The sequence below is a fragment of the Capra hircus genome, chromosome 8, assembly GCF_001704415.2.
Source record: "Capra hircus breed San Clemente chromosome 8, ASM170441v1, whole genome shotgun sequence".
In the NCBI taxonomy this organism is placed as follows: domain Eukaryota; kingdom Metazoa; phylum Chordata; class Mammalia; order Artiodactyla; family Bovidae; genus Capra; species Capra hircus.
This window is the reverse complement of record NC_030815.1, coordinates 110,129,002-110,149,745: the sequence shown is the minus strand read 5'-3', so window position 1 is coordinate 110,149,745 and position 20,744 is coordinate 110,129,002. Positions and strand designations below refer to the sequence as shown.

General features: G+C 40.3%; 1 protein-coding gene across 1 annotated transcript in view; it reads left to right on the top strand.

The window, feature by feature from the left end:
• The window catches only part of C5 (complement C5), a 95,518-nt gene continuing 75,485 nt past the window's right edge, over positions 712–20,744 (top strand). Inside the window, exons 1-6 of the mRNA XM_013966310.2 lie at positions 712–816; positions 7,624–7,816; positions 10,367–10,529; positions 15,795–15,865; positions 17,184–17,275; positions 18,795–18,877. Coding sequence (XP_013821764.2) covers positions 752–816; positions 7,624–7,816; positions 10,367–10,529; positions 15,795–15,865; positions 17,184–17,275; positions 18,795–18,877 — 667 coding nt within the window. The 5' untranslated portion in view covers positions 712–751. The remainder of the gene's footprint in view (positions 817–7,623; positions 7,817–10,366; positions 10,530–15,794; positions 15,866–17,183; positions 17,276–18,794; positions 18,878–20,744) is intronic.

Below are 20,744 nucleotides of genomic sequence, written 5' to 3'. Positions count from 1 at the left end.
TTCATCTTTTATTTTGTAGAAAATGATACAGCATCCTCAGCAGGATATTTTCATTGCCAGTCACAATCTTTTCTCCACCTAACATTCAGCTTCTTTCTGGGACAGATGGACAGGGAGGCCTGGCATGGTGCAGTCCATGGGGTCACAAAGAGTCAGACATGACTGAGCAACTGAACTGACTGAACTGAACTGAGCAGACCAAGGACTTACTCCTTTGCAGATCTGTCTTCTTCTGCCATTTCCAACGCCAATGACGCTACCATTCAAGTCTTCTCTAGAAAGATAGCTCACAAGCGCTTCTGAACCAGGCCCATTCTGAAATCACCTTCATGTGAAACCGAATCCCGCTGGGTCTCCATCAGAGCATCTCTGGAGGCATGCTCTCATGATAAAACTTTCAGAGCAATTGCCTGGTCAAGAGACAGAAGACAATCAACTTACTATTTTTAACTTTGAGACATTCATTGCAGTGCCAAACTTTTATGTTAGAATCCTTTATTTGTATTAATCACAATAAATTCTCTAGGTGTAAATCTGTATAAAATATCTTCTCATAAAAATCTTCTACTTTTATACCTGGGCATTAAAGACTGTTTCCATTCCAATTTTACTTTTCCTACTCAGAAGTACCTCTTCTTGACATTAATAATTAACCAGTAAACCAACTTACCCAAGTTCTTCAATCTCGGTTTCTTTAAAAAGGAGAGGAACTTCAGGAAGCTCATATCGGTGGTTTACCGCTGCCTCCAGCATGGGCCTGCGGGGCATACTTTGCTTTTTAATCTTCCTCGGGAAAAGTTGGGGCCAGGAACAAACGTAAGTAAAAGAAACTATCTTCATTTCTCAGTGCATCTTATCAAGGCAATGAGAGAAAAATCAAACACAACAAACTGTGTTAATTTGTACATTACCTTCTACTTCTGGGAACACTAGTAGTCTCGTCTCTGAATAAGAAAATCATGCAGCATTTTGATTTGATGTGTGGCTAACAATGGGACAGCTGTACAGGTTTGTTTTTTTTTGATATTAATTTCTTTTTTGTTTGTTTGTTTGTTTTAATTTTCATTTTTACTTTATTTTACTTTACAATACTGTATTGGTTTTGCCATCCATTGACATGAATCCACCACGGGTGTACATGCGATTTGTGTGTGTGTTTTTAACTTTAAATTTTGTATAGGGGTATCGCCTATTAGCAATATTGGGATTGTTTCAGATGAACAGTGAAGGCACTCGGCCATGTATATACATGTATCCATTCTCCCCCAAACACCGTTCTCATCTTGACTGCCACATAACTTTGAGCAGAATTCCATGTAGGAGTTTATTGGTTAACCATTTTAAATATAGCAGTGTGTATATGTCCATTGCTGCTGCTGCTGCTAAGTCGCTCAGTCGTGTCCAACTCTGTGCGACCCCAGAGACGGCAGCCCACCAGGCTCCCCCGTCCCTGGGATTCTCCAGGCAAGAACACTGGAGTGGGTTGCCATTTCCTTCTCCAGTGCATGAAAGTGAAGAGTGAAAGTGAAGTCGCTCAGTTGTGTCCGACCCTCGGCGACCCCATGGACTGCAGCCTTCCAGGCTCCTCCATCCATGGGATTTTCCAGGCAAGTGGAGTAGGGTGCCATTGCCTTCTCCAGTATGTCTATTAGGGGACTGTTATTTATAAAACTTTACATGAGTGATTATTCAAATTCTTCTTAAAAAAACACACAGCTAAATTCAAGATAGCAGACTTTCTTGCACTGATTGCTTATTTCTATTTGGTGTAGAGTTTTCCTGTGTTTTCCGTGTACTGTACATAGTGAAGCAAGAGTTACTTGGGGGTCAATTCTAATACTGTGGTTTGAAATCTATTGATATAATTACTTCTAAATTTGTGAGCTCATGCTTCACAAATTACACATGATAGTTTATTGAAAACTATTATTGAACAATTGTATTTAAAACTAGGTCTTAAAATATTGATCTCTATCTAGAAATAACATCTTAGTATTGAAAAGGAACTGGAGGGTATCTAATCAAACCTATATCAAATGTAAGCATAAATCCAGACAGAGGCAGTAACTTGCCAGAGGTCACACCACTAAAACAAACCGAGGTAGAATCTGTATTAAGGACTCCTCTTTATTTCTTCAAATTTTTTCCATTTTGTCATAAATGTACACACGTAAAATACACAATGAATATCAGTGTATACCTGAGATGTCATAAATTTTAGCACTCTCCCACCCCTAATCTCACATGGCCACCCCATTTCTTAGGTTCTGTTATTCCGTCTTAAAAGACAGCCAGCTGAAGTTCAGAGAGATTGGATTAAATGCCTTCAGATTAGCGGTGGAACTAGGACTAGAACCTAGGTCTCCTGATACTGCATCTTTCTCTACTACACTGTACTGACCCTTAATAAGCACATTCTCGGTTTCTCTGAAAAAGTAACAGTATACCATTTACAACATGGGAGTCAATAAACTTAATTGATTGATTCAGCTAAAACTTTTCAAGAACTTGGCACTGAGGATGTATTGGGTTGGCCAAAAAAATTTCGTTTGGCTTCGTGAGGACAAGCCGAATGAACTTTTTGGCCAACCCAATAGTAGATGATATACAGCTTGCATTCAAGAAGGAGAAGAAAATGACTCAATGAACAAACCAATGAGTGAATGAATAAGGTCTGGTGGCTATAGGTACCATGAAGAAAAAAATATAAAGGAAAATGAGAGGATTAAGAAATGATTGGGCACCATACCTAAGTGTAGACAGGGAACATTCTCTACAGAGGCGACACCTGAGCAGAGCTTGCAGGAAGTGACTGAGCAAATCAGGCAAATATTTGGGGAAAGAACATTCCAGACAGAGGCCAAGCTAGCATGTGTGCCTCTTCGCAAGTTCAGTGGCCATGTTCTCTACAACTATTGAAAGAAAATAAGAAAGATACAAAATGCTTTATATGATAGATTGTGTTAGCATTGTATCAGTAAGGATCGAAATATGTATGAGTAGGTGGTTGCAGAGCTATCTTTAGGGACTTGAAAACATGGATTACATGAATTAGCTAAAAGTTCCTTGGACAGTGAGGAGGTCAAACCAGTCAATCTTAAGGGAGATCAACCCTGAATATTCCCTGGAAGGACTGATGCTGAAGCTGAAGCTAGAGTATTTTGGTTATCTGATGTGAACGGACGACTCATTGGAAAAGTCCCTGATGCTGGGAAAGATTGAAGGCAGAAGGAAAAGAGGGCATCGGAGGCTGAGATGGCTGGCCGGCACCACTGAGGCAATGAACATGAACTTGGGCAAACTCCAGGAAATGGTGAGGGACAGGGAGTCCTGGTGTGCTGCAGCCCGTGGAGTCACAAAGCGTCTGACACGACCGGTGACTGAACAACAACAACAACAACAACAACAGCAGCAACATGGATCATCTTCTATTTCAGCGCTACTACCACATAGACGCTCAAAATTAAAACAATAGTGAACTGAAAAATATAAAACCTCTAATGCTGCTGCTGCTAAGTCACTCCAGTCGTGTCCGACTCTGTGCGACCCCAGAGACGGCAGCCCATCAGGCTCCGCCATCCCTGGGATTCTCCAGGCAAGAACACTGGAGTGGGTTGCCATTTCCTTCTCCAATGCACGAAAGTGAAAAGTGAAAGTGAAGCCACTCAGTCGTGTCCGACCCTCAGCGACTCCATGGACTGCAGCGCACCAGGCTCCTCCGTCCATGGGATTTTCCAGGCAAGAGTACTGGAGTAGGTTGCCATTGCCTTCTCCGAAAACTTCTAATAACACCAATTTAAAAAATAACTTTTATTCCAGTTCAGTTCAGTCGCTTAGTCATGTCCAGCTCTTTGAGACCCCATGGACTGCAGCACGCCAGGCCTCCCTGTCCATCACCTCCTGGAGTTTACTCAAACTCATGTCCATTGAGTCAGTGATGCCATCCAACCATCTCATCCTCTGTCGTCCCCTTCTCTTCCCGCCTTCAGTCTTTCCCAGCATCAAGGTCTTTTCAAATGAGTCAGTTCTTCGCATCAGGTGGCCAAAGTATTGGAATTTCAGCTTCAGCATCAGTCCTTCGAATGAATATTCAGGACTGATTTCCTTTAGGATGAACTGGTTGGATCTCTTTGCAGTCCAAGGGACTCTCAAGAGTCTTCTCCAGCACCACAGTTCAAAACCATCAATTCTTTGGTGCTCAGATTTCTTTATAGTCCAACTCTCACATCCACACCTGACTACTGGAAAAACCATAGCCTTGACTAGATGGACCTTTGTTGGCAAAATAACATCTCTGCTTTTTAATATGCTGTCTAGGTTGGTCATAATTTTCCTCCCAAGGAGCAAGCGTCTTTTAATTCCATGGCTGCAGTCACCGTCTGAAGTGATTTTGGAGCCCCCCAAAATAAAGTCTGACACTGTTTCCGCTGTTTCTCTGTCCATTTGCCATGTCTTTCAGAGTTTCCCACAGTCCACTGTTGTTTATTTACTTACTTTTGGTTGCGCTGCGTCTTTGTCGCCTCGTGGCTTTCCTCCCCCAAGCAAGGGCTGCTCTCCGGTTGGGATGCTCAGGCTTCTCGCTGTGGTGGCTTCTCTCGCTGTAGAGCATGGGCTTTTGGGAACTCAGCCCTCAGTAGCCGTGGCTCCTGGGCTCCTGAGCTCGAGAGCACAGGCTCGGCAGCCCTGGCACACAGGCTTAGCTGCTCTTGGGCGTGTGGGGTCTTCCCGGATCGAACCCATGTCTCCTGCACTGGTACGCAGATCCTTTAGCACGGAGCCAGCGGGGAAGCCCGGCGCCAAGATTAAGACAGCTTTCCCACCCACTCCCACCCCAACTAAACTTCTCTCGGAAAACTCGATAAATTCAATTTAGTCTAGCAGCTGAAAGTGTTAATTCGGGAAACAGGTTGCTCCGGTTCAGTTCCTAATTCTGTAATTTAATAGCTGTGTGACCTTGGGCAAGTTAATTACCAGCTTCCTCCTCTGTAAAATCAGAGTAATAATAAGGTCTTTTTCATAGGATGGTTGTCACAGCACAGTGACATATATACATATATAAATACATATATGTATGTATAGCGCTTAAAATCGTGCCTAGAACTGAGTAAGGTTTCAGTAGATATATCTTAGTGTCATCAAACCTGAACATTTCTCGTTTTCTGCTGTTCCTGCATAAATACATGGGAAATTGAGAAGATGGTTGGAAAACTAGAGATTCTTTTCCCCCTTTTCTGTAAATGGTTCCAAATTACTTGTTGTGTAGAAGAATTACCAGTTGCTTTTAAAGTATTCATTTGCTTCCAAATTACTTTCATTGTTATTAGAGACTTGCTGATTTTTAAAAGCCTTTGAAATGTCAGTGTTGACGCGCGTGTGTGCTGTGTTGCTTCAGTCGTGTCCAACTCCGTGACCCCATGGACTGCAGCCCACCAGGCTCCTCTATCCATGGGATTCTCCAGGCAAGAACACTGATCGGGTCGCCATGCCCTTCTCCAAGGGACCTTCCCAGCTCAGAGATCAAACCCGCGCCTCTTACGTCTCGTGCATGGCAGGCAGGTTCTTTACCGCCAAGCCACTGGGGAAGCCCGTGGTGTCGGAGGAATCGGCAGTGATTCTGCCCACGGGGCTGGCCTGTGCCCTCCACCCCTAATCAGCTGCTTGAATCATTCAATCACCTTTTGGGCTGAAACAGACTTCTTTCTCTGTTAATAGCATAGGCAGCTCTCACTATTCCAGTTAGATGCTTCTACAATATACAGGTAATAACCTAGTTTATATTTGTAAGTTTTCTTTTAATAAAACTATGAAAATTCACCCATTTTAAGATTTCTATTTCAAAAACTTATATTGGATTCATGTCCATTCTTGATACATCACATAAAATGTAAAACTGAGGGAACAGCCCACTGCTTACAAACATAGTTTATAACCTTGACCTCAGTTATGCGCATAATAGACAGTGAGGCCTGAATGTAAAGACCTGCCTCATTCGATTATAAGCCATGTGACCTTGGTCTAAATTAACCTCTTATCACTTGCAAAATAGGAATAATAATGGCGTCTACGTCACTGGCCTGTTGTAAAGGCCAGTACAGATTAAAAGAGTTGTATGTAAAGCCCTTGTACAGCCTCTCATTCCTCATTTTTTGTTATTATCATTATGTCTCATTATGTTGTATGACTGTTACCATTTGTTCTGCAAGGACCTCCATTACTACTTTCATTTCTAAACGCGTTTCCTGGCTCACTGTTATTCTACTCATTTCTCTATCCACCCACTAGGATAACATAATAGTTATAAGAGTATTTCCTTTCAACTAATTCAGCAAACTTAATGAATCTAACATTTATGGAGTACTAAGCATGCTTACTCCTTGGAAGGAAAGTGATGACCAACCTAGATAGCATATTCAAAAGCAGAGACATTACTTTGCCAACTAAGCTCCGTCTAGTCAAGGCTATGGTTTTTCCAGTGGTCATGTATGGATGTGAGAGTTGGACTGTGAAGAAGGCTGAGCACCAAAGAATTGATGCTTTTGAACTGTGGTGTTGGAGAAGACTCTTGAGAGTCCCTTGGACTGCAAGGAGATCCAACCAGTCCATTCTGAAGGAGATCAGCCCTGGGATTTCTTTGGAAGGACTGATGCTAAAGCTGAAACTCCAATACTTTGGCCACCTCATGAAAAGAGTTGACTCATTGGAAAAGACTCTGATGCTGGGAGGGATTGGGGGCAGGAGAAGAAGGGGACGACTGAGGATGAGATGGCTGGATGGCATCACGGACTCGATGGATGTGAGTTTAAGTGAACTCCGGGAGTTGATGATGGACAGGGAGGCCTGGCGTGCTGCAGTTCATGGGGTCGCAGAGTCGGACACGACTGAGCGACTGAACTGAACTGAAGATGCTAGATGCTTTCAGATAGATGTTCTTATTTCATCTTTAGCACCCTGGTAAAGAAGGTGATTGGGCTTCCGCAATGGCTCAGCAGTAAAGCATCAGTCTGCCAGTGCAGGAGACGTGGGTTCAGTCCCTGGTTTGGGAAGACCCCTTGAAGTAAGAGATGGCAAAACCCACCCCAGTATTCTTGCCTGGGAAATACCATGGACAGAGGAGCCTGGCAGGCTATAGTCTATGGGGTTGCAAAGAGTCAGACACAATTTAGTGGCTAAACAACAAAAAAGGTAATATTTTAAGGTATGTTATTTAACTCTTCAGAGAGGGTTAGTGACTTTACCATGGTCACTCAGCCAGCAGATGGCAGAGCTGGAATTCAGTCTCTGGAACCTATGTTGTTTTTTTCTGTGTCAGGCAAAAATATTGAACCTATTTATCATTAAAAGTTTTCCTTTGCTACAGAAGCTCAGGGAAGGTGCTATCACTACCTTTCTAGAGGTTAACAAAGTCACCAGCTCTATTTCTAAAGTCTTAATTCCAAGGTATTTTTCCTTGGAAACTGTGCTGAAATGATTGTAGATCGCAAATAAATGTTAATTTAAAAATATCATTTCAAGTTGAGAAAAAGTGCCCAATGTAAATCTAATCTATCAAGTGAGATAAAAAGTCAGAAATATAACAAAAATGGCATATAAAAATACTGATCCTTCTCTTTCGTATTTCAACAGGTATGTCATTTCAGCACCAAAAGTGTTCCATGTTGGAGCATCTGAAAATGTTGTGATTCAAGTTTATGGATACACTGAAGAATTTGATGCGACAGTCTCAATCAGAAGCTTTCCCGACAAAAAAGTCACTTACTCGTCAGTCCATGTTACTTTATCCGCAGAAAATAAATTCCAAAATTCTGCCACCTTAACAGTATGTATTTATCCTTCAGCTTCTTCATACGTTCAGAATATTCTCAGTAATATGTGTACCCAGTTTGGATATTGATAACAGAGATCTGCTCATTTATACCAAACTACCACTGTGTGATTCCTAGACGATGTTAGTCACTAATGATGATATGGGTGAAAAAGAAAATTCTAAATAGGAGAGTTGTATCTGCTTTTTAAGTAGTGTATGAAAACTTTAACATTCTTATTGGAACCAGAACTTATGGAGAAGGAGATGGCAGCTCACTCCAGTATTCTCCTGGACAGAGGAGCCTGATGGGCTACAGTCCATGCGGTTGCAAGGAGTCGGACACGACTGAGAGACTAACACTAACGTGAACAGATTCGGAAATGAATGGAAAGTACTTATTTACTGTGAAAATTACTAATGCAAGGAAACAGGCGAATATGAACACACATATTGATCTGCCATGCATTGCTTACAAAAATCCATGGATGCTATTTGTTTGTTTAAACTCCAATAAACTACAATCAAAACTTCTAAAACTAATAAATTATTGATTACTAAAGTGAATAGCTCTCGTGTATAACCACAGTTAACAGAAAGAACAACCTGGATCAAGTAAATTTTCCTTCTATTGAGCTTCCCTGGTGGCTCAGACGGTAAAGAATCTGCCTGCAGTGCAGGAGACTGAATTTCGATCCCTGGATCCTTCTCCAGGGAAAATCCCCTGGAGAAGGGAATGGCAACCCAGTCGGTTATTCTTGCGTGGAGAATTTCATGGACAGAAGAGCCTGACAGGCTACAGTCCATGGGGTCAGAAAGAGTTGGACACAACTGAGGGATTAAGATATTGTTGTACAGTTTGCTTAGAAAATTGCTCGTAATTCATCTCTTATTACGAACTCTGATAACTAAAAATAACTTTCATATTTACTGTTTCCTTATCCAAGTGAAAAATATTGTTTTAAATTCTGATATAAATTCAAAAATAAAGAACCAAAAAATCAGAGACTTCTAGACTTGGAAGGGCCTCTGAGGCTTATTAGACCATTGTTTCTTTAACGTGAGTTCTTTAAAAAGAGATTAAACTTTGAAATTTTATAAAGAGCTGCAAGTTAGAATTACGTTGATATTTACCATTTTGAGTTTATTTTATAAATGTTTTGATTTTATAATTATACAAAAGTCATAAGCACAAGAATATTATACTGACTTTTAGGTCTGTACATATTTAACACTGTACTGAAAATATTTCTTTATTTTTATAAATAACAAAAAGTCAACACTGAGAGTCTTCCAGAATATCTTACCCTTTAAAAGAGATCTATATATTACTCAAATTTCAGAAACACTGATCTAAATAAATTCTAACCAAACGTAGGAATTCTTTGCTTCATGTCCTTGATGATAAGTGCTCTAACCTTTTAGCAAACAGGTCCACTTATTAGGTTTATGAAGAAATAAAATTCATTTCTCCAAAGAAGACACTTTTCTCTGCTGCCGAGCCACAAACATGTGGCTGTTATCTTTAAATTTAAATCAATCAAATGTAACTAATATAAAAAATTCAGTTCATCACTCATACTAGCCATGTTTCTAGTGCTTAAATAGCTACAGATGGCATATGCTGAGCAGCATAGACATAGGACATTCCCCTCACCACAGAAAGCTCTACTGAACAGTGCTAACTTAGATGGCTAATTTGGAAAAGTAAATTAGGGTGGGGAAATCATAAAAACTGATGCATATCTTAAGCATTTAAATTGGTCTTAACATTACAATATACCTTTATTTGCTAATCGTTTGATGTCGTGCCAAGGTCTTTCTTGGGCCCACTTGCAGCAGCGAGCCTTGTTCACAATGTCACTCCTTTAACGAATCATCTGTTTTGCAGTTTCTATTTCCTTGAAGCAGAGAAAAAACTTAGGTACTCGCAAAGCAATCTGAGTGCAGAATCTTTATAGATTCTTACTGCTTTTCCAAACGTTTACGGTACTCTCATATGTCTAATTCAGCATGGTTGGTTGTATTAATTAGCTTTTATCTCAAACTGGAAACTGTACTGCTCAACCACGGGAACAGAGGATGTGAATATAGTACAGTGTCCTGAGCATCCGTCAGGATGTTGAACAGAGGGAATGAAGAGCACGGAATAATCCAGCAAACTGAAGAGGTTAAAGCTTGTTAACAGAGCTGTGGTTCAGATGGTGAAGGATCTGCCCACAGTGTAGGAGACCCAGGTTTGATCCCTGGGTCTGTTCGTGCCTGGAGAATTCCATGGACAGAGGAGCCTGGTGGGCTACAGTCCATGGGGTCACAAAGAGTCAGACACGACTGAGTGGCTAACACTTTCATAGTAATAGTTTTACCAAATGCACATAAAATTTGGGAAGCATAAAACCAAAAATTTTTTAATTACTTAAAGCTGAATGTTGATTATGATGTTTGATACGGAAGGGCTTGGAGCAAAAGTTATTTACTACTTTGGCTCCTATACTACTTTTTAAATAACATGTTTTATAACTTTAAAATTATTATACTCTTTCCCATCAACATTTTCTTTTACAGATACAACCCAAACAGCTGTCTGAAAGACAAAGCTCAGTTTCACATGTGTATTTGGAAGTTATATCAAAGCATTTTTCACAAGCAAAAAAAATGCCAATAACCTATGACAATGGATTCCTCTTCATTCATACAGACAAACCTGTTTACACTCCACACCAGTCAGGTAGAGTATAAGATGCTTCTTTCTCCGGGGAGTAGTGCGATGGGCATTGACACTATGCTGTAGAGATTTTTTCCCTTCAAGCCTGAGCAACTAGATAACGGAGGATGGTATTTATTTAAGCTGAACTCTGGATGTGGGGAAGAATTGTCTATGTTTAGTTTTTATTTTGCATTTTGGAGTAAAATTGATTTACAAAGCTGTGCTAGTTGCAGGTGTACGGCAAAGTGGCTCATTTGAACAAATGCATGTATCAAATCATCTTCACTTTTAGGTTAGTACAGACTATTGAGCAGAGGCCCCTGGGCTATGCAATAGGTCCTTGCTGGTTATCTATCTAAACAGAGCAGTATGAACACTGCCGAGCTCATTCTGAGGCCACCAGCACTGTGATAACGAAAGCAGAGACACCACAAAATGAGAAGATGACAGGCCAATATCACTGTGAGTTTTTCAACACTTGAGTTTAAGTGGAGACGGATTTCCAACTTGATCAAAAGAGTCTCAATCCCCAGTGATTTTTACACTTATAAATATAATTTTAATTTTAAATTCATATGGAAATTGTTAAATAATTATATGGAATTTAGTTTTTAAATTTTAAATATAAATCTTAGATTCATATGGAAATCACAAAAATCAACAATTACATTATCTACCCTGTCAGTTGTTCCCATGTAGGAAAAAAGCTATTTAAGAATTGTGAAATGTAGTGTTAGGTTTTATTATTAAACAAGCTAGAAGAGGTAACTGCAAATATAATTTTGGCAATTTAAAAATAATTTGTTATAAAGTAGCTATCATAAAAACATTCTATTACTTTGCAGCTAATTCTCAAATTCAGAAAACAAATCAAACCCTAGGGTATCAGATGATTCAGAAAAAGTAAGTGAAGTCACATAAATAAATGGATGTTAATTTTCTAAGGAGATCTACCTAAAGAAAGTTCCTATTAGAACACTGTTTTGTATTAGTGGTTTATCTGTTAGAGGGAGAAAGGATAGGGTAGCCAATCAAAACTCTGATTGGTGAATGGCTGGATTTACTCCCAATGAATGAAAAACCAAACACAGAAAAGTGTGAATGCTGCCCACATATGTTCACGTATCTGCAAAATCTTCAATTCCTCCATCACTCCCTGTTGCCAAAATTAACTTTTGAGCAAATCAGGATGGTATTAAAAGAGAACTGTACATGGAAGGGGAAGGTTATGGAGTTTCAATAATGGCATTATTGGTGAAGGAAAGAGGACGAGAGGCAAGACCAGCCAGGTTTGTTGAAAACCTTTCAGGTAGTACATGCTTGCTACATGTTGACTGATGCTGATGACAGTATGGAGTGGAATGGGCCTGCACCATTACCCTTTTAGCAGGAGCTCCTGTTATGGCCAGCTCAGAAAGAAAAGGCCTAGAAAGGCTGGGGTATCGCTTCCAGCTTGGACATAATATCATTGCCAGAATAGCATCCTATTGACTCCAAGAAGATGACTGGGTGTTCATTGAGATAGTCTCTGCCCATAAAGTTTGAGCCCTTTTTAAAAATCATGAAAGTGAAAGTGAAATCGCTCAGTCATGTCCGACTCTTTGCGACCCCATGGACTGTAGCCTACCAGGCTCCTCCCTCCATGGGATTCTCCAGGCAAGAGTACTGGAGTGGGTTGACCATTTCCTTCTGCAGGGGATCTTCCTGACCCAGGGATCGAACCCGGGTCTCCCACATTCCAGGCAGACTCTTTAACCTCTGAGCCACCAGGGAAACCCTTTAAATATCATATCCCGAAACAAATATACCATCACCCTTGTCCTCCTCACATATTAGAGGATGCTTCTTTAATTGGGTCTTGTTGACACTGCTTACTATTTAGGGTTCTCATCTTTTTTTTCCTCTTGTTTAATTTTTGGCCGTGCCCTGTGGCATGCAGGACCTTAGTTCCCTGACCAGGGATTGAACCTGTGCCCTTCGCAATGGAAGCATACAGTCTTAACCACTGGCCCTCCAGGCAAGTCCCTAGGATCCTCATCTTTGTCCATCAAGCAGCCTGATACCCAGACCCTGGGACTTCTGTTAGCTCTTAAGGTTTCCCTTAAGAACGGTTCCGTTTGTTATTTCTTTATCAGAACTTTACCATAAAAATATAAAGTGTCTTCATCTTAGAATAGAGATGAGAGATCTCTAAGATCTCTCTAAGAACTTTACCATAAAAATATATAGTGTCTTCATCTTAGAATAGAGATGAGAGATCTCTAAGATCTCTCTAAGACCTATGCAATCTTAGAATAAATCATAGAGAAAACCAGAGCACCTCCCTCTAAATTTTGACTCATTAATGAGAGGTAGCAAAGTATAGTTGTCAACAGCAGACTCTGGAGCCAAATTGTCTGGGTTCAAATCACAGTTGGGGCTCTTATTAGCTCCATGACCTTGTGTGAGTTAATCTTTCTGAGCCCCGTTTTCCTCATCCGTATAATGGAGATAGTAATGGAACGTATCTCACAGAGTTGTTGTGAGAGTTTGGTGAATTTATACGTATAAAGCACTGCAAACACTGCCTACCCCAGGGTAAGCACCAGGAAAGTATTTTCCATTATCGTTTAATCTATGGAATAGCACAAAGCCTTAATTACACAGAAGAAAAAGAATTACTTTTGGAAATTAATTACATCTTGCTATTTATAGCTCTAATGTCCCAGTCCTCACATTTTAATCTGAAGATCCTTAAGGGATTTTTCATATAAGTACCTCTAGGATAAAGGCTTAGATCTTCAAGCCTTTACAGGATGAAGAATTTCAGAATAGTGACCAAAATGCTTCCAATCTCACACAGCCTGTGTCCTGCGCTCCCCTCCTGCCTCATCACCCACCGGGCCACCCCTCGTCCGCGGACAGCAGCCAAACTGACCTCTTTACAGTTGCTTTCTTATACCGTTCTCCTGTCCGTAGTAAGGCCTACACACCTCTTCCCGGTACATTCATCACCTTTCTTGCCCTCTGAACTTCCACTCAACTCTTCCGTGCCATCACATAGAGGGCAGCCTTCTCTGCTTCAAGGCTCCCTCTGTCAGTCTCAGAAAGCCGGGGAGTGTCCTTCGCAGCATTTCCCACCCCTGGAAGTTGACAGTTACTTGTGGGATCTTGTGTTTGCCTCTCTACTCCACTCCGTTAGAGGAATTCCACGTCTGATTCATCACCACCATATCTCGGTGCCTAACATAGTGTCTGCACATAGAAGGCATTCAGTATATATATTTTAGAAGTCTATAAGCTATACCTTTCGTACAAAAAGCATTCATTGAACTTGCCTTTGATATACCTGGAGAAGGCAATGGCACCCCACTCCAGTACTCTTGCCTGGAAAATCCCATGGGCGGAAGAGCCTGGTAGGCTGGTCCATGGGGCCGAGAAGAGTCGGACACGACTGAGTGACTTCACTTCACGTCACTTGATATACCATCGTTATGAAGACAAGGTTAATTTTCTAACCTAGCACAAACTGAGTTAGAAAGTGGACAAGCAGTAGCTATAGAAATAATAAAAATAAAATAAAAATAACAAGCATTCATTGGTTAGTTATTATGCACTGGGTTATGCAAAGCTTTTTCTCATTTAGTCTCACATGCTATGAAGCAGATACTAGCAGTCCTGTGTTACAGATGTGGGACCTAAGGAGTAAGAGGGATTAAGTATCCTATTCTGGGTCACGTTAGAAAGTGGCAGAGATAGGAATGGAACCAAAGTTTTGAATTCTAGGGCCCAAACTCTTAACTTTTGCGGCACACTGCCTCCAGCAGCAGCTCAGTGATGCTCAGGGCTGGACCAGGTATGTTCATAAGGCAGAAGAGAGGACTCGAGCTGAGAGACAGGGGTGAGGGGACAGCAGGGCTGAGGGATTTACTGAGCATTTCATTTTGATCTTATGGTCTTGCTGAAATCAATTTTAGAGAGCTTAATATGTGACTTCTCAGGTAGAGCTTTGCATAATACTGACCCTTTAAAAGGTTTATGACATCAGTTCAGTTTTATTTTGTGGTTAAAGTTCTGGCCATGAAATGATTTGAGCATCAGAAAAACCCTAGAGAAATTATAATACGTCATTGGAAGGAATTAAACCAGCATGTTCAAGCAGCTAAGAGTTAAAAGCTAAGCAGATATATTTGTTTAAAAGGTGGGGATCTATTACCTGACAGGAAGAAGTGCAAGGGAACTAATTGTTATTGAGCCCCCTGCCATTATTCTTTTAACAATGAACAAATATTTGTAGGATCTGGCTCAATAAATATAACAAAACTGTACAATTCAAAACTATCCTTAGCAACAATAAGAGACAATTTGGGGCCATGTTGTAAGAGTGTATAGTCTGAAACAAACCACCTAATTTTTCATTAAAATCTTCAATTCTGAGATGATTTATTATACTCCCAGTATAACCACTCCAGTATTCTTGGGCTTCCCTGGTGGCTCCGATAGTAAAGAATCTGACTGCAGTGCAGGAGACCTGGGTTCGATCCCAGGTTGGGGTGGAAAGATCCCCTGGAGGCGCGCATGGCAACCCGCTCCAGTATTCTTGCCTGGAGAATGCTCATGGACAGAGAAGCCTGATGGGCTACAGCCCATGGGGTCACACTCAGTCCACACGACTCAGTGACTAAGCTCAACACAACCACAGGGCAGACATCACTATTTTGCTAAGATGAAAGTTTTATAAATCCTGGCCTAATCACAGATGTAACTGATTTTGTACTACATATTTGTTCTCCCAAAGATATAAGCAAATACATTTTAATAAAGTGAACTGTTCTTTAAATTCATTAGAAGTAGCTCTTTAAAGGAATCCAAAAAGATTCTCTTTCAAAGAAAAAAATTTTAGTGATGTGCTGGGAAAGATTGAAGGCAGGAGGAGAAGGGGACAACAGAGGATGAGGTGGTTGGATGGCATCACCGACTCAATGGACATAAGTTTGAGCAAACTCCGGGAGTTGGTGACGGATAGGGAGGCCTGGCGTGCTGCAGTCCACAGGATTGGAAAGAGTCGAACATGACTGAGTGACCGAAATGAACTGAACTGAACTGAAAAGGATTCTCAATAAAAGAAAAAATTTTTAGTGATGTGTTATCTACAAGTTAACTTTTTCTTTCTTTTAAATATGAATTTTCATATATGATTATGTATTGAATCTTTAAGATGAGGCTCATCTCTTTTAAGGGTGATTATTGAAAATATCTAAATACTGTGCTTCACAAAGTTATTGATGATATTGATTATTCTTACAGTAAAGGTTAGAGTTTATTCACTGAACGATGACCTGAAGCCAGCCAAAAGAGAAACTGTCTTAACTTTCATAGTAAGTATGTTTATTTAAATAATAATTTTATGTTAAAAATTTTAAATTATTTAAATTTTCATCAGGACAAGATACTTTGTTCCATAACCCTGTCCTGACACCATACTAATTTATTCAATGTTCAGAAATGGTTATTGAACACCTTCTGTGTGTATAACATTATAGGTTTATTCCTTTACAATATGTAAAAATCTCAAGAAAATGAAAATCTCAACAAGTTATGGTTTTGAACCAAATCATTTAAATACATCCTTCATGATACATTTCTTAAAGACCACCCCTCAATCACTAAGAATTCAACTTAGTGAATTAATCCATCGATTCAACTAAGAAGTAGTTGAATGTCTGTTAAGTATGATATGTTTGATTTGCACAATACAAGGTAAAGAATTACAGCCTGTGGCACTTGCTCCCGATGAATTTAGAGTTTAGTAAGTAAGACACACTAGCACATGGAAAATAGTGCTAACCCTGTGAGATAAAGATCAATAATTATCAGCCTTTCATGAGCCATGAGGTACATAACAGGTGTGTGCAATAAATTCCCGTGGTCTTCCCAGTTCACGTCAAAACCCTACAAAGTTTTGGGAGGAAATAACTGCTCGCCTTTCGACAGTAGGTCCCCTTCTGCAGGCTGCAGCGCTTTTTTCTCCTACTCAAGGAACCAAAAAGCCAAAAATCTTAACAGAACATGAGTGAAAAGAGGGCTGTACAGGAATAACCTTGAATCCTTTATAACTTATAAAAATTATGAAACTTTCATAAACTCTCACATCTGGGTATTTTATAATGAATTATTTGAGAAGCATTAGTGTGTCCCAAGATTATGGTTGATAATTATTGACATAACCTATAAACTTTCAAAGTTTCTAGCTAATAAATGAATTTTACAGCATATTTGCTTTGGAAAGTTCCAAATGAACACATACAAAATTTAGATTCTGGTATCTATAAAGTGTGTAAGCTATTATTTGGTTCATTATAACATCAGTTTTTGTCATAGTTCTTTTTTTTAGCCATACGATAGAGAGTTGAATCTCTTCTAGATAATTGAGACTAGGATACCCTGGACACTGATTTACTTTTTTTTTTTCTTTTTTAAGTGAGGCAGGAGATGGAAGAAAGTCAAAAAAAAGGAGGAAATGCCTTAAATGAGCCATATTTGTCTTTCACAACATTTAAATGGCTTTCCTCCTTCATATTTAATTTGAAGACATGATATTTGTTAGTAAATATTTCTATCAATCAAAGACAACGTAATCAGTTAATTTTTTAAATGTGATTTATATGCTTGGAAATTGTCTGTTTTTCTTCAAAGGATCCTGAAGGATCAGAAGTTGACATGATAGAAGAAAATGATTATACTGGAATTATTTCTTTTCCTGACTTCAAGATTCCATCTAACCCTAAGTATTTTAAAGTTTGTTGTTGTTGTTGTTGTTTTTGATAAAGTTTTCTGTAAACCAGACATCTGGAACTTTTGAGTGTGAGGTAGATAACTAGTCAAATGGAGCCACCTAGTGTTAACAAACAGTTAAGTGTGAAAGAAATGTGCAAAGTCTTTTCAGATCTAATGAAAAGCTAGGCTCAGGTTCTGGCAAAACAAACAAACCACTCCCAATACTTCTCACCAAATCTCCTTTACATATAGAAATTAAAATTTGGAAGAAGCAAAAAAAAAAAATAGTTCCCGCCTTTTTCTATCAAAACCATCAACCTTCCACCCTTCGAGGAATCTAACAGACTATCAGTCTAAAAGGCTGGTGTTGTCCCATGTCTTGCTATGACCAATAAAAATATTGGTCTTCTGTAGTCTTTACTGCATAGACTTCCAGAAGACAGATTTCAAGAGGGAAGAGCTTAGTAAACTCATTTCCTCCATTTGGTCTCACGCTAGAGGATTAAGAACATGTTTAAACAGAACCCAATATGATAAAAATTTAGTGAACACATTCCTGGGAAATGCAAAGTACAATGGGAATGAGAAATTTTAAATAGAAATAAAAAATACAGAGTCCCTGCCTCCAACCAACTTAGAGGAGGACGGATAAGTGCGTATAAAAATGACTGCAATATCACTTTAAAATCTTCTTCTGGTCATTTTTGCTCTGCCCTCTAGAAGGGAGTTCACAGTTAATTCACTGTACTGAAGATCTTCTAGAAATTTGGATGAAAATGGGGGATTTACATAATTTGGGTAATTTTAAAACTGTGTACCTCCTTGAAAATAGTCCATAATGGCAAAGAATTGATCCGATTATTGTACAACTATTATCATTTCTCCAGTTCCGTCTTATGCCAAGTGGTAGATTGTGCCAGATTCTGTATCAGCCACGATAGCCGCCTATGACCGTTGCTTTCCTACCCAGTACCTTTTCACAGGTTGTCCCCTCTGCTTAAATTGTGTGTCATCGCACTCTTCACGAAGCTGGCTTCCTCTCATTCTCAGGGCGTGGGTTAAAATGCTCTCTTTTCCAAGAGGCTATCTTGGATCCAACATCGCATGCAGCCCCTCTCTTCCATTTTCTTTTCTCTCTCCTCCCTTTACTTTCGTATTTTCTTCATGGCCTTTATCTCAGTTTTGTAAGTAATTCTTTATCAATTTACTTGCCTTTTCTCCCCACTAGGCTATAAACTGGGCCTTCCCTGGTGGCTCAGACAGTAAAGCATCTGTCTACAATGCGGGAGACCCGGGTTCAGTCCCTGGGTTGGGAAGATCCCCTGGAGAAGGAAATGGCAATCCACTCCAGTACTATTGCCTGGAAAATCCCATGGACGGAGGAACCTGGTAGGCTACAGTCCATGGGGTCGCAAAGAACTTCTTGAGGACAGGGGTCCTGTCTGTATTGGTCACTTTTATATCGCTAGCCCCTCAACATAACAGGCACGTTTCATGACTTCCATAATTTTAAATATTTTGTTCCCATAGATACGGTGTGTGGACCATTCGAGCTAAATATAAAGAAGACTTTTCAACAACTGGAACCGCATATTTTGAAGTTAAAGAATATGGTAATTTCTGATGATTAAAAGTTTACCTATGTAGAGTTAGCATTTTTGCAATAATTCTTTTCACGAATGAACTTAATGCAAAATCACTCCAGACGAAGATGAGGCTGCTTGCTGGTATGGTTAGAAGTACTGATTGCGGCGGAGGGAGGAGTGGGCGTTGTCTGAATGCCTAAGCTCTGGGTGTAGCTGCCCTGTTAACCTTGAACAAGCACACCAACCCTCTGGACTTGTCTTCCTCATCATAGAGCTCCAAGAGACCTAGCCCCCTGAGGAGCTTGACTGGTTCAGGTCCTTTCCAGAATTAGGGTTTTAGGAGAAGCAACCAGAGTTGAGGTGAACGGAACCTGGTGAGACTGACAGGTGGTTTACTCACCTCATCACCACCCGTTAGTGACCAAACAGGAGCGTGTGCACTTCCTTACCCCGAGTCTGGTGCCGTTTTCCTTCTGACTCAGACATGCCTGATACATTGATCCAAAAATATCAGATAGTCTTACTTTGAAACCAGTCATGTTAATGGACTAATAATTAACGTACAAACTACTTAACCTTCCCATTTCTTGTAGTTGTGTACTAGAGTATTTGTGTGCTCTGATAACAAAGTTTAACTTTATTTTGCTTGAAGCCATTTTTTAATTCTCCCTATACTCATAATAATGTGGCGAATAAACACGTGAATTTTAACAGTTAACAAACAGTGACAAAACAAATGTACTATCATGAAGCTCAACTTTAAAGATTAAAGGCTCTAAATAACATATCATCCTAACTGGTCCCCTTTCCTCCACGCGTTTTTGCTGCTTCTTGTACATATCTAAAATTTATCCACCTCTTATTATCTGCAGCCACACGTCGATTTTATCACCAGGCTCCCTCATGGACTACTGAAAACCCACCCTCCACCCCCAACTGCTACCTCTGCTTTGAAGCTATAATCGCCGTTATTTTGTTATTTTGTTATTGAGTCCCCACCGCCTCCTCATTGCCATCTCCTCAGCCTCATTAATGGTGACTTTGCATATGATCTGCCTACAGCCCCCTCCCTCTCACCTAGCCAACTCCCACTCACCTTCAAGTCTCGGTTGAAAAACCATTTATTCAGTGATGTTTTCCCTGAATTCTCTTTCCTGGGAAGGACTCCCTGTACTCACTTGTAAATATCAGCTTTCATAGCGGTCTCAAGTGTTTGTTCTTTGCTTATGCTTGTCTTCCCTGCTCGACTGTGAGCTCAGTTAGGGTAGGGTTTGTCTGTCGTGTTCACGGGTGTATCCCTCTTGGTAGGAGTGTGCCGGCTATATGGCCAGTAGGTACTGGATGAAACGATGGAACACTTCCCTCTACTCCATATCTTGGAGAGAACATGTCTGCCTTGATCTTTAATGATACAGGGATGCAGCCCAGAGTGACAGGTCGCATTGCTCTCTGACTCCTGTCTCCTCCCACATTGCAGGCAGACTCTTTACCGTTTGTGCAGGAAGGCCCTTTCACCATCTAGGAAACACATAAGCCATGTCTGACCCCATCTCACTTACTCTCATGTGACAGTCTTGATCTACAATATTAAGGTCGTACAATCACCCAATTTCTGTTAAGTGCTGTGCAGGTTAATAGAATCTGTGAACCTTACTACCCAGGCTGTGTTAGAGCAAAGAGAAGACCGTGCTATTTTGGACAGGTGAAATTGTTTTCTCTTGGGCAATCAGGATACCAAAGAGACAGGGGAAAAAAACCCTCCTTCCCTTCCGCCCTAATTTTCAATTTCGCATGAAGCTTCTTTCTTGTAGCTAATTGTAAGCTCTCGCTTATTGACTAAAGTGAGAGTTTTATGTTGGAATTTGGAAACTGGGTAGATTGTATCTACTAGGCA